The 12,972-nt window shown below is 42.7% G+C and overlaps 1 protein-coding gene across 2 annotated transcripts in view; it reads left to right on the forward strand.

Annotated features, from left to right (window-relative positions):
• The window catches only part of WDR61 (WD repeat domain 61), a 20,251-nt gene continuing 7,279 nt past the window's right edge, over positions 1 to 12,972 (forward strand). The window contains exons 1-8 of one of the 2 annotated variants that reach the window (XM_001927002.7): positions 2 to 114; positions 3,226 to 3,276; positions 3,988 to 4,015; positions 5,684 to 5,789; positions 6,161 to 6,333; positions 11,044 to 11,192; positions 11,415 to 11,508; positions 12,350 to 12,443. In XM_001927002.7, the coding sequence (XP_001927037.1) occupies positions 3,265 to 3,276; positions 3,988 to 4,015; positions 5,684 to 5,789; positions 6,161 to 6,333; positions 11,044 to 11,192; positions 11,415 to 11,508; positions 12,350 to 12,443 (656 nt within the window). In that variant the 5' untranslated portion in view covers positions 2 to 114; positions 3,226 to 3,264. Of the gene's footprint in view, positions 115 to 3,225; positions 3,277 to 3,987; positions 4,016 to 5,683; positions 5,790 to 6,160; positions 6,334 to 11,043; positions 11,193 to 11,414; positions 11,509 to 12,349; positions 12,444 to 12,972 lie in introns of both variants that reach the window. The other variant, XM_013988982.2, reaches the window with a different exon arrangement.

A 12,972-nucleotide genomic window follows, 5' to 3' on the forward strand; every position in this document is an offset into this window, starting at 1 on the left:
TGCGCCCTGGGACCTAAGTGATGTCCCGCCCCTTCGTGAGCTCATTGCCGCGCGCCGAGGTCGCGCGGAGCCGGTCCTCGGAAGAGCTGAGGGGCTGTGCAGCCGGGCAGTGAGGTGAGTTGGTTGGTACAGCCGTTAAGGACCGCAGTCTTCGGTGCCGCTGGCGGCCGGGCTGAAGTGGGGGTTAACGAGGGTAGGCTGCCTCTAAGAGGGTTTGTTCCGATACTCCAAGCCGTGGGGCCCGAGGATGGCTTCCCTCACTCCATTTACGCTGGCTGCCTCTCGGTGTGCGGGGCCTGAGGGGAGAGGGTAGGTTGTCTCATCTTGCTTCCCGAGGATGTTCTGTGCAGCCTCGAGGTTAGGGCTGGTTTCTCTGCGGTAGGTCTCGGTGCCCGTAGACAGAAGACTCTAACTGAAGTTTCCCAGTAGTGTGCCACGCTGTCTTCTGAGGTAACGAGCTTCCCATCACGGGAAGGCACTAGCGCAGGCTGGGTTGTCTTTACTTCAATTGCCATGTAATATTGTGGATTACTGACCTGCCTGAGTAATTGACTAGAGGCCTATAATGAATGGTCTTTGGAAACACTGAGGAGGGAGCAATGAATTCTGCCCGGGAAATGGGAAAAAATTCTCTAAAGAAGTTGGCAAAGGAGGATTTGGGGGTCCTCTTAGCTCTGAAATTATAAGAAACTTATGCAGGAGGTAATGTAGTTTGGTAGCCTATACTACAGCTTGTATCCATCTGCTACTGTCAGACTGACCTTGGGGAAGCTTCCTTAACCTCTCTTAAGTCTCACTTTCCTTATCTGGAAGGTAGAGGTATCTACTGAATGGGATTTGAGGGAAGGTTCAGTAAACTAATCTATGTGTAGTACTTAAGAAACCTGACTCATGGTACATCCTCAAAGCGTTCATTGACAGAAGCACACCTCTGTCTTGAGGAGGCTAGCTTCTTGGAAGTTGGCTTCTTGCAAGCCTTCCTTTTGTTTCTGTCTGTTGCAGGGATGCCAGGCAGGTCTGGGAAGAGGAGAGAGCAGACCTCTGCTTCACTGGGCAGAGGGCTGGTGCCCAGGCAGAGTCTGAATGCCATTCACTTCATCAGAACTGGCTTGAGCTCCTTCCCTGTCTTTCCTACCCTGGCCAGACCCTGTTCTTGGGTCACAAATGAATTAAGCTCTTCCAGCTTGATTGAGATCTTCATAGGCAAAGATTATTTACAGACTGATTGTTTGTTGTTTCTGTTATTCTTAGAAAAACTTGACAGTAGCCTTTTCAGGGGCTGTAGATTTAAAGCAAGTAACCTGAGCCTGGATGCCGTAGCTGTGTGGTCTCTTCTGTTCATGGGTAGAATTGAGGGAGCCAGGAACTTAGATGAGAAGAACAACTGCGTCCTTATATTCTCTAACCACAAACTGAATTTTAGCATGTCCTTCAATTTTGAATGTCATCAGCAAACCCTGTAGTATTAACAGGGTGACTTTGTTGTCAATAGAAGTCCCAGATGTTATCATATCTTAGAATATTGTGTAAGGGCATCATGACTTTGAAATTACGGTAGTTACTAGATTTGCTACTAGATCTTGTTATATAATGCATAAATAAAAAATCACATATGTTATGCTATCATAGATTTAATTTTTGTATTTGGTAAAATTTTATTTCAGTATACATTCCTCATTATTCTCAGGTACTGTATTTGCAAATTTGCCTACATGCTAAAATTTATTTGTAGCCCCCAAATCAATGCTTGCAGTGCATTTGTGAGCTTTCTTGGGTATGTGTGAAGCTACTTGAATCAACTAACACAACATTCTCAGCTGCAGTTCAACAAGGAGACACTGCCTTCTTATCTCAGCTCTCATGCTATAAACAAATGTCTTTTCTTCAGTCTGTTAGTGCCATAATTTTTGCATTTTTGTCCTTTTGTTGGTGATTTCACTGTTTAAACTAGCCCCCCAAGTCTAAAGCGCTATCTTAGTGTTCCTTAGTGCAGGAAGACTGTGATGTGCCTTATGGAGAAAATACATGTGTTAGATAAGTTTTATTTAGGCATGAATTACTGCGCCATTAGCCATGAGTTCACTATCAATGAATTAACAATGTAAAATAAGATGTCTTTTCTTTCCTTCTTTCTTTCTTCTTGTCTTTTTAGGGCCACACCTGCAGCATATGGAGGTTCCCAGGCTAGGGGTCAAATCGGAGCTATAGCTGCCGACCTACACCACAGCTGCAGCCACGCAGGATCTGAGCTGCATCTTCGGCTTACACTACAGCTCATGGAAATGCAGAATCCTTAACCCACTGAGCAAGGCTCACATCAAACCTTTGTCCTCCTGCATACTAGTTAGATTCGTTTCCACTGAGCCACAGCTGGAACTCCAAGATGTCTTTTCAACAGAAACACACGTAAAACAAAGTTATGTATTGATCAGTTGACAACAATGTCATGAGCCTTGAAGGAACCCAACCCAGTGTTTCCCCTAGGAGCAGTGGATCAGTATTCAGTAACTCCGGTGTTCAGTGACTTTATAGAACATACCTGCCTTGAATAACAAGAGTGGACTATACTTGGTTTCCTTCCTAATCCTATGTATTTTATTTTATGTATTTAAAAACATCCTGAGAAGGGATTTATAAGGTTGCTAGAGGGATCTGTAGCAGACACACAAAAAGATTAAGAACCCTTATTATAACCTGAGAAATTGAAGCTGTTCCTATAGTTAAGTCTGTGTTTAGCTGAGCTAAGTCCTTGAAGACTTCAGTGCCTTTTGGAAGACATGTATCTCCTCTAGCTCATGTCTTCATTTACACACCTACCGGCTCTTGTAGTCATTTTTGGCTAAGACCCCTGCATGGACTTTAAGACTTTGCTCCCCCATATTTGCTTGTTGAGTTTTGAATAAATACAATTTAAAATTAAAAGGTCCCATGGTCTTATCTCTCTGAAGAGCAGCAAAGGACAGAGACTAGTTCTTCTCTGTAGTCAGCTTGGGGAGAAGAAAACTCGAGAGGGCATAGATGTTAGTTGAATCTCTGAGTTCCAAAGGAGAAAGAAAACTGTACCACCTAGTAGGGCTCATGAAGGGGGCCCCTGGGACTCTTCCATAGAAAAATGTCAGAGCAACTCTGGCAGAGTTGCCTTATTTTCTTGGTCAACGGAAACCTCCCGTAGCCCCCTCTGTCCTAATGACACCCGTTACTGAAACTCTGGTGTTCTTTCCACAGAGCTGTCTGGCCTTAAGCCCTTCATCCTTGGGGAAGGAAATGACTAACCAGGTAAGGCCAATGCAGAGAAAGAACATCAGTTGGCCTCTTTGTCAGGTTCAAGCCCAATATGTGGTCAGGGTGTATAGTCAGAAAATTAGCATCTGATTCCTCCTCTGCTCCTGAAAAGTTGGGTGACCCTGGGCACCTAGTCACCAGAGGGTTAGGAAGCACTAGTAAAATGCACAATACTAAGAGGAAGATTATTTTATCTAAGTCTATACCACAGTTTACAAAGGGATCGAAGAAGCTTAACAGGATTTGTGCACAGAAACAAGAAAGAAACAAAAATCAGAAAGGAGAAATTTCTCCTTTGTAGTAAAATTAGGGACAGAATTAACAGGTGATTATGCAGGCTTTCTGGTTTTATACAGTTGCAAAAACGAAGCTGGGAACTAGACTCTGAGCTTCCTGGTGATCAGAGCAGGAAAAATACACATAATCTATTACTCTGCTTTTTGAGTGGGTGGAGCAGTTGGAGAAGAGAGACTATAGTTTCTTTAAGAATTGATTTTCTTCAGGTAGACTCTACAAATCTTGCATGAGCAGGAATCAAGGAGCTTGAAGGAGGTCAGGGCCTCAGCAAGGGAAGTAGCTCCCACTGTGGTGACGATATCTACTGGGGGGCAGGGTGGCTTTGGGTGCCAGGGGTTGTTTTAGGGAAGGGATGGGACACATCTGAAATCTGACCATTGGTTTAATGTGTCTTCTGTTTTTTTTCAGTACAGTATTCTCTTCAAACAAGAGCAAGGTAAGCAGCTTGCCTGTTCTAGCAGATTTGCTTGTGAAAAACTGTGTTATCTCTGGTTTAAGATTTTTGTCATGCTAACCAGCCATGCTATTCGCAACTTTATTCACTTTGCAAAAGAATTGGCAGAGGCAGTTGAAAACAAGTACTCTTATTGTTTTTAAAACAATTCAAAAACACTAACTTAAAAGAAAAAGCAGGACTCAAATGATAGAGTGGGGAACTCCAGGCTGAGGAAAGCTTTCCCACCTGAGGAAGGTGTAACTCTGAGTTTCCCAGCTATCAAAGTGAAAAAAGGAAGTGCTTTCAGCTTCAGAACTCTGTTAATGAAGCCCATCTGAGAAAGTGAACTTGAGCCTGGCCCTAAACTCAAAACTCCCCTTGGGGATCTCTCACAGAGGACCTTTGACCCTTAATGAAAGTGGGGGATACAACCAAGGTGAATTTCTGTCAAGACCACCCAGTGTGTTTGGGCAGGCTGAGAGCTGTGTGGCAGTGATGGGGATGGGAGCAGGAGGCAGGTCAGAGTCCAGTGATACTGGCCTTCCTACCTGAAAAGGAGTGTATGTATGGCCTATTCACATGTGTCTCATTTCTTCACCAGAGCCTGGATGAGCTAGGTGAGGCCTGGAGGAATTTGGAATGCCTCATAAAAGCTCTTCTGCTTTAAGTAGGTGACATTTAGGAAGTCTGAGGTTAAGCTAGAAGCATTCTTCCAAATTAGCTAGTATAAGTAACTAGTAGCTAATCAGGCATGCCAGTCAGCTACCTTGTATGCAGCTAATGCCAACCCAGTGGCAGGCTAGCAGGCTTGGGTCAGGTGGGGATTGTAAGCCATAAGCCATGATGCTGTATGTAACTCACACCTGTTTAGGTTGAATGAATGGTCCTGGAGGTGTTCATGGAGAATTGCTGCTAGGTGTGAAGAAAGCCTCCTTGTGCACCAAGTCTGCAGACCCACCAGCATGGCCCACCAGACTTAGAGGCTTAGAATTTAATGTGGACTTATGTTAATAGAGAGATTGGGTTTGAATCCCAACTCTGCCTCTTCTTAGCTTTTGACTTTGGGTGAGCTACTAGGCATCTCTAAGCCTCTGATTACTTGTCTGTAAAATGAAGATGCCCTTCACAGTACCTGTTTCATAGGGTTGTTGTGATTAATTGAGGTAATACTTATACTGGTGCATTAAGTATCATAGACATTGTAGCAAAAGACACCTCATATGTGGAGGCTATATTAGTTATTTATTTTCAGACCTGTACTGTTTGCAGTTGATCTGCCTACCGATTTCAAAAGATCTCTAAGAGAGAACTCTTAGTAAGTTTAGATCTCTTTTTGGGGTGGGTTTCACTTTAGCCAAGTGAGAGCCATTTCAGACTAATGTGTGTGGGGCAGCATGCTGAAGTAGGAAGGACATTGGATTATTCTGGTACTGCCACTCCTCCTGGTAAACCTGTGACTTGGGGTAAGTGGCTTCTTCAGAACCTCCAGTTTTTGTATCTGCCCCCATAGTTCTAATAGAAGCTGTATGAGAAAACACCTTGCAAAACCATGAAGCAGACACAGTGGATATTACCTAGAATTATTGGAATAGTATTTCAACCTCATTTTAGCACATTTAATTAATAAGTTGCATGAAGACTTTTTAAATAAAGCACTTTCCATTCTAGCCCATGATGATGCCATTTGGTCAGTTGCCTGGGGGACAAACAAGAAAGAAAACTCAGAGACAGTGGTCACAGGATCCCTGGATGACCTGGTGAAGGTCTGGAAATGGTGAGCAAGCACCCTCTCCTCTAACATACAGCCTTGGAAACTGGGGTTTTTCTTCTGGGCTCCCAAGTTGCAATCAGAGAAGTATTAACTGTTGTCTAAGCAAGAAAGCAGTAGCAGAATGGTGGTATAAAAAGGCGGATTATTAATTCTCACTTGTTTTCTGCTGTTAAGGCCTTAATAGTTTAAAATTAAGGAAAAAAAAAATCCCATGGTTAAGTTAGCTGCATTTGGTGCTCTGTGGCTCTTCATTTCCTCTCTGATTCTGCATTTCAGACCATTGGTAATGCATAGGTTACAGGGGCCCAGAATTTCAGATGCCAGATGCAATGTACTGTGTGTGAAGAAATCCATTTCTCTGTCCCCCATTGAAGGCGTGATGAGAAGCTGGATCTACAGTGGAGCCTGGAGGGCCATCAGCTGGGTGTGGTGTCTGTGGACATAAGCCACACCCTGCCCATTGCTGCATCCAGTTCTCTTGATGCTCATATTCGTCTCTGGGACTTGGAAAACGGCAAACAGATAAAGTCTATAGATGCAGGACCTGGTAAGAGTTTTACTCTTAGAGAAGATACTGTAGGTTCACAATCCCTTTTTGAAAGCTTCAGGGATAGATGTATTTACAGTTCAGAATTTTTTGAATTTGAAACTGATAATACAGGTGCATGAACTGTATGTTATATAATGTCTTCAGTGGATCTGGGGGCAGTACTCTAAAATAAATACTAATCTCAGCAACCATAAACATGAGTATTTATACTAGGACATACATATATATATATATATATACACACACACACACACACACATATATATATATCAGTTCAGGTTAGGATTGCTGCCAAATGAATTTTGATACTAAAATTATTTTTAAAAACTTATAGTTTTCAGGAGTTCCCATCGTGGCTAAGCGGTTAACAAACCCGACTAGTGTCCATGAGGATGCGGGTTCAATACTTGGCCTTGCTCAGTGGGTTAAGGATCCAGTGTTGCCATGAGCTGTGGTGTAGGTTGCAGATGTGGCTCGGATCCTGCATTGCTGCGGCTGTGGTGTAGGCCAGCAGCTACAGCTCTGACTTGACCCCTGGCGTGGGAACCTCCATGTGCCATGGGTGTGGCCCTAAAGCAAAACAAAACAAAACAACTTATAGTTTGCATTGCTGATTTAGGCTTGTGGACCTGTGTTTGAATGGTCCAGAGGTTCTCTGTTTGCCATATTCTGAATTGGTACATTCACTGCCTTGTAGAGGTCTAGATCATAAAGCACTGCGTCCTCATAGATCAATACCATGATACTCTCCTAATTATGATTAAAGTCCCTGATTTCTAATATATGATAGATATATGAAACTTCTAAAGGAACAGATTTGTTGTTGTTTTTTTTTTATAAGTATTATAGGACAGCATAATCTTGTCCCTCAGCCTTGATAAATTTCTGAGATAATGGGAATTAATGATTTCAGTGGGCTAGATTAATGTGGAACAAGCAATATGACTTTTCAGGATTCCTTGTAGCCTTATATTTACTTGTAAATGACTGCATAGCAATCATGAGCAGAGCCTGTTCTACCAGAATGGGTGATGACTGGTAGAGAGTGCAGAGAACCTGGTGCCCCTCTGGCACACCCCTCTGCGGGTTATTACAGAAGAGCTGTTCAGGTGTCCCCTTAACATAATTCCCTTGATTGGAGCCCCAGGTGGATTTACCTCCCACCAGTTATGTCCAGTAGCCCCTATAGGCTGTATTATTTTGGAAAGAATGATGGTCCCAGAGTTTTAAGGAGACTGGGTTTTCTAGAAACTGAATCATTTCCCCTCCATGGCAATATTCTATGTCTATGATTCCTAACTATTAGAGCTCTTTTAAGAATACATATACCCAATCCCTGTTTTGGATCCACTGAATCAGTTTTTAGGATGTGAGAGCACTGGGATCTATGTTTGAAAAAAAAAGCTACCTAGACACTCTGACTCCCCAGATGATTTTTTTTTTTTTTTTTTTTTTTTTGGTCTTTTTGCCATTTCTTGGGCTGCTCCCATGGCATATGGAGCTTCCCATGCTAGGGGTCCAATCGGAGCTGTAGCTGCTGGCCTACACCAGAGCCACAGCAACACAGGATTCGAGCCGCGTCTGCAACCTACACCACAGTTCATGGCAACGCCGGATCATTAACCCACTGAGCAAGGCCAGGGATCGAACCCACAACCTCATGGTTCCTAGTCGGATTCGTTAACCACTGCGCCACAACGGGAACTCCCCCAGATGATTGTTTTTGCACAAGTCCTTGCCCTATTGACTTCTCTTACAGGGGACTTGGGTCCCCAAACTAGCCCACAAAGTCTCTTAAGACTTAGCTGTGCCCCTGAGGAGAGGAGGAAGGGAGGATCTGTTGCTGCCTTTTCATCTTGGGCACCTAAGCCCTCCCCAGACTCATGGTGCTAAGGTCATCATGGTTTTGTGGCCCCAGGCACACCATACAGTTTTAAAAAAATGAGTGCTGGATTGATTCCAAGGAAGATGATGGCATCTGTATCCAGCTTGCCTTCCCTGACAAATGGTACCTTCAGTTGCATGTTGGGCTCCATGTGTGGCAAATGATCATTGAAAGGTTACTGTTAGGAAAGAAAAAAGACACTGAGAAGAGAGTCGGGTTTATATTCTTTTTGAGTAGGAACCTGTATACTAGGTTCATTAAACAACTATACCAGACCATTAAACAGCAGTTATTTGGGAATAATAAAGCCGAGATTACTGTTGACAGCTGAGGAGCCACTGAATTCATACCTGAAGGTAAAACTAGTAAGTCTAGGTCTAATGAATGTAGGGAAATGGATACTTCCGTTATACCTATCCTGAAAACATGCTCAGACAATGTGGACCGCCACAAAAGAAGGAGAAAAAGAAAAAAGAGAAGATAACAAATCCTGAAGAAGAAAGGAAGCAGAAGAGAAGGTGAAGATCCTACTTTTGGCACTTCAGCCAGGCTGTAGCTCCAGCTGCCTGATGGTGAAGAAGAAAGGTGGAAGCATAGGGGCCTCTCAGCATCATATGATTCAAGATGCCTCACGCCCACCTTTTAGTGATGAGGTGGACTTGAGTGATTAAATATTTACTATGCAAATGTTAAAGTCAATTTTAGAGTACAAGGTTTAAGGAATAAAAATTCCTTCAATTTTGAGCATATAGCCATTTGCTACTAAAAGTACTATATTATAAAACAATTAATAAGGAAATGTAAAATAATTCAGAAGTGATTTTTATTAGGCTTCAAGCAATAAAAATCAGATTTTCTAATTACCTTTTCCCTATAAACAGCTAATTATAATAGGAATAAGAAAACATAATCCTGTTAGAATAAATGCTGCAGTCACTTAGGAGTAAAGATAAATATTTTAAAGTCACTATTTGAGAGATTGACTATAGAAGCTTTTTCATATCTTCTTGGTTAATTGAATACTTTTGAAGTTAATTTCCTTTTTAAAACAAAGATTTCATAAGAAAAGTGATAGAGCTAAGTTATTTATCATTACTTTGAATATGTGTGTTAAAATTTGTGAGAGATTTTTATTTTAAAACCCTGGAATATGGTGCTGATCCATCTGTGCTGGGAACCCAGTCTACCAGGAGTCAAGCTCCAAGAGGCCGCTCCTTCACTGTCTGTGGGGTGAGCAGGGCATGACCTTTTTTTGAGCCCTGCCTCAGGAGTGAGGAGCATGACTTAGGAAGGAGCCTTCTCCTCTCCCTGTGATCTGACAAGCACTGTTTCTGGGCAGGTGCAGAAGGGCAGGACTAGGGCATGTTCGCATATAAGCACAGGACAACTAGATAATTCCTCGGCCTCCAGAGGCTCCCAAAGCTCTTTGGAATTGCGTCTTAAGAGATTCTTGTGTAGCTGAGGAAAGAAGTACTAAAGTATCATCAGTCATCCAGATGGAAACATCTTTCTTTCTTTCTTTCTTTTTGCCTTTTTGCCTTTTCTAGGACTGCTTCTGTGGCATATGGAGGTTCCTAGGCTAGGGGTCCAACTGGAGCCATAGCCGCCAGCCTACGCCAGAGCCACAGCAGGATCCAAGCCACGTCTGCAACCTTCACCACAGCTCACGGCAATGCCAGATCCTTAACCCACTGAGCAAGGCCAGGGATTGAACCCGCAACCTCATGGTTCCTAGTTGGATTCGTTAACCACTGAGCCACGAAGGGAACTCTTATTTACAGCTTTTTGAAGTGGATTTTTCACCTCTATAATTGCACTCTGAAATTAACTCATTGTAAGTAGACAGTTTAATAAGTTTTAGTAAATTTCCACCATTGTGTGGCCACCACTACAGTTCCATTTTAGAACACTTACATGCCCCCAGAAGTTCTCTCATGCCTATGTATAGTTAATCTGTCTTCTCACCCTCAGCCTCAGGCAGCTGATCTGCTTTCCATCTCTATAGTGTTGCCTTTTTGAAAAAGTTCATACAAGTGGGATTGTATTCTTATACATCTTCATTCTTTCTTCAGCATGTTTTTGAGGTTCATCTGTGTTGTAGCTTGTATCAGTACTTTGGTCCTTTTTAGTGCTGGGTAACTACTCCATTGTAGGGATATTCCACATTTTGTTCATCCATTCACCAGTTTTTGAGTATTCTGAGTAATGCTGCTGTCAGCATTCATGTACAAGTCTATGCATGGACAAGTGTTTTCATTTCTTTTGGGTAGATACCTGGGTGTGGAATTGCTGGGTATTATGGTGTTTGTTTCTACTTAAACTGCTTTTCAGAGTGACTGTACCATTTTATATTCCCACCAGTATATGAAGATTTTGGTTTCTCAGTATCTTTGCTCATGCTTGGTATTGTCCTATCTACATTTTTAGTAAAAATTTAAGAAACCCTTTAAATAAATTGGTATATAATTAATATCTTTACAACATAATTTTCTGAGGACATTATTCCTCCAATTTTAAAAAATGTATCTTTTGGGAGTTCCCATCATGGCTCAGTGGAAACGAATCCAACTAGGAACCATGAGGTTGCAGGTTCGATCCCAGGCTTCACTCAGTGGGTTAAGGATCCGGCGTTGCTGTGGCTGTGGTGTAGGCCAGCAGCTGTAGCTCTGATTAGACCCCTAGCCTGGGAACCTCCATATGCTATGAGTGCGGCCTTAAAAACCAAAAAAAAAAAAAATCTTTTGGTAAAACTTTATAAAGTTTTTAAAATTCAGGTCACATCTTTTCTCACTATAGTTTTTTTCCTTCTTTTTTCTGTTCAGTGGATGCCTGGACTTTGGCCTTTTCTCCTGATTCCCAGTATCTGGCCACAGGAACTCATGTGGGGAAAGTGAACATTTTTGGTGTTGAAAGTGGGAAAAAGGAATATTCTTTGGACACAAGAGGAAAATTCATTCTTAGTATTGCATATGTAAGGAAACATTGCTTTCTTTCCTCTCTCTCTGATCCTTGCAGCCTGTTGTATTCCTTGATACACATCCTGCCTTCACTGGTCTTGTCAGGCAACTGCTGTCTTGCTGGTGGGATTTGCCAGCCAGCCAGTCAGACCTGCAGCCAGCAGATTTGCTTGTGTCTGGTGGGGATGGTTTGACAATGTGGAATTTAAAATGATCTCCCTGTGTTCTCTGCACAGAGTCCTGATGGGAAGTATCTGGCCAGTGGCGCTATAGACGGAATCATCAATATTTTTGATATTGCAACTGGAAAACTTCTTCATACGCTGGAAGGTGTGGCTCATTGTTTTAGTTTGTGCAAACTGGGCTGTCAGATCACAAAGAAAGACTTACTCTTTCATCGAAATGCTACTAAATGGCAAATGTGCATTAGATTTTGCCAAACATCAATCTCAGTTGGAAATCTAAAATGCCTCCAAAGTTCAGCTTTGTCACTATAGTCGTTACCTAGACATATTAGTTCTTATACCAGGGTTAAATGCTTGTTTTGGTGAGCAAGCTTACTTTTTATGTACATATTAATCTAGCTTTTATGAGACTCTTGTTTCTGTCATGTTTGGTTCTAAAGAACTTTGTGATTAGAAATTAACTCTTCTCTGTCGATAATTTCAAGGTAGATGAAAGTTCTGTGCCTACTCTTTGCACTGGTGGCCTCTGGGCAGGAGGACTAACAGGGAGGGCTTAGAGGGAGACTTCTACTTTGTATACTTGGTCCTATTTTGAATTCTAACCAAGTGAATATATTGCCTCTTCAGGGTATCCTTTACCTTAGCATTCTATTTGTTCAACCTTACAAATCAGAAACTGCATATTTCCATGTTTGGCCACATCTGTGGCAAAGGAGTTTTTTCTAAGTAGGGTGCTGGTGAGGTTCAGTTGGTCAGGGAAGGGATCTGAGGGAAAATGGCTCCTGGAGAAGGAGCCTGGGTCATGTGCTTGTTTCTAGAGCTTAAGGAGGAAGGGTCCAGTCAGCATCCTCCCACTCTGACTGAAGCACCAGACAGTGCAGCCCAATGATTTACAGGCATTAAAAGAAGCATAGTTAGTGGAAACCCATATGAGGAGACCGGAGACAGTGATTCACCAGGTTAACAAGGGTCTTTGTGAATTTCAGGCCATGCTATGCCCATTCGCTCCTTGACTTTTTCCCCGGATTCGCAGCTCCTTGTCACTGCTTCAGATGATGGCTACATCAAGATCTATGACGTGTAAGTTACCTGTGGAGATTCAAGGCTTCTCACTTAATGCCAGTGCTCCTTTTATCTCTTATCAGGAGGAGCCCTAGCAAGTGTGTTGTTCTCTGTCCTGAGTCTAGTGTTCAAGTCCTATCAGATACTCTGGTCTCTCCAGTCATTCCTCCCCCATCAGTGTCCCTACTTTGAGCTTAGACTGTATGGAGGAAGATGTGCATGGGTTACCTGCTAGGATCAAGTACTTGCTACCTTTTTTTTTCAGGCATCCTGTCTCTCGTGAGGCTCACTGATTTTAAATTCTTTGGGGTAGATACGTTGTGTACAGATGAGGAGATGGAGCCATGGGTTATAGCTGGCTTGGAGTGATGGTAAAAGATGAGAACATCTGTTTTCTAGAGATGTAGCTATTCAGGAAGGCAATCCTCTGCCCTAGTTAGGGAGCTGTCAGGTTTTTTCTTTTTCTTTTTTTTTTAGGGCCATACACACGGCATATGGCCATTCCCAGGCTAGGGGTCAAATCAGAGCTACAGCTGCCGCCTGCACC

This window comes from Sus scrofa, chromosome 7 (assembly GCF_000003025.6).
Source record: "Sus scrofa isolate TJ Tabasco breed Duroc chromosome 7, Sscrofa11.1, whole genome shotgun sequence".
Taxonomy (NCBI): domain Eukaryota; kingdom Metazoa; phylum Chordata; class Mammalia; order Artiodactyla; family Suidae; genus Sus; species Sus scrofa.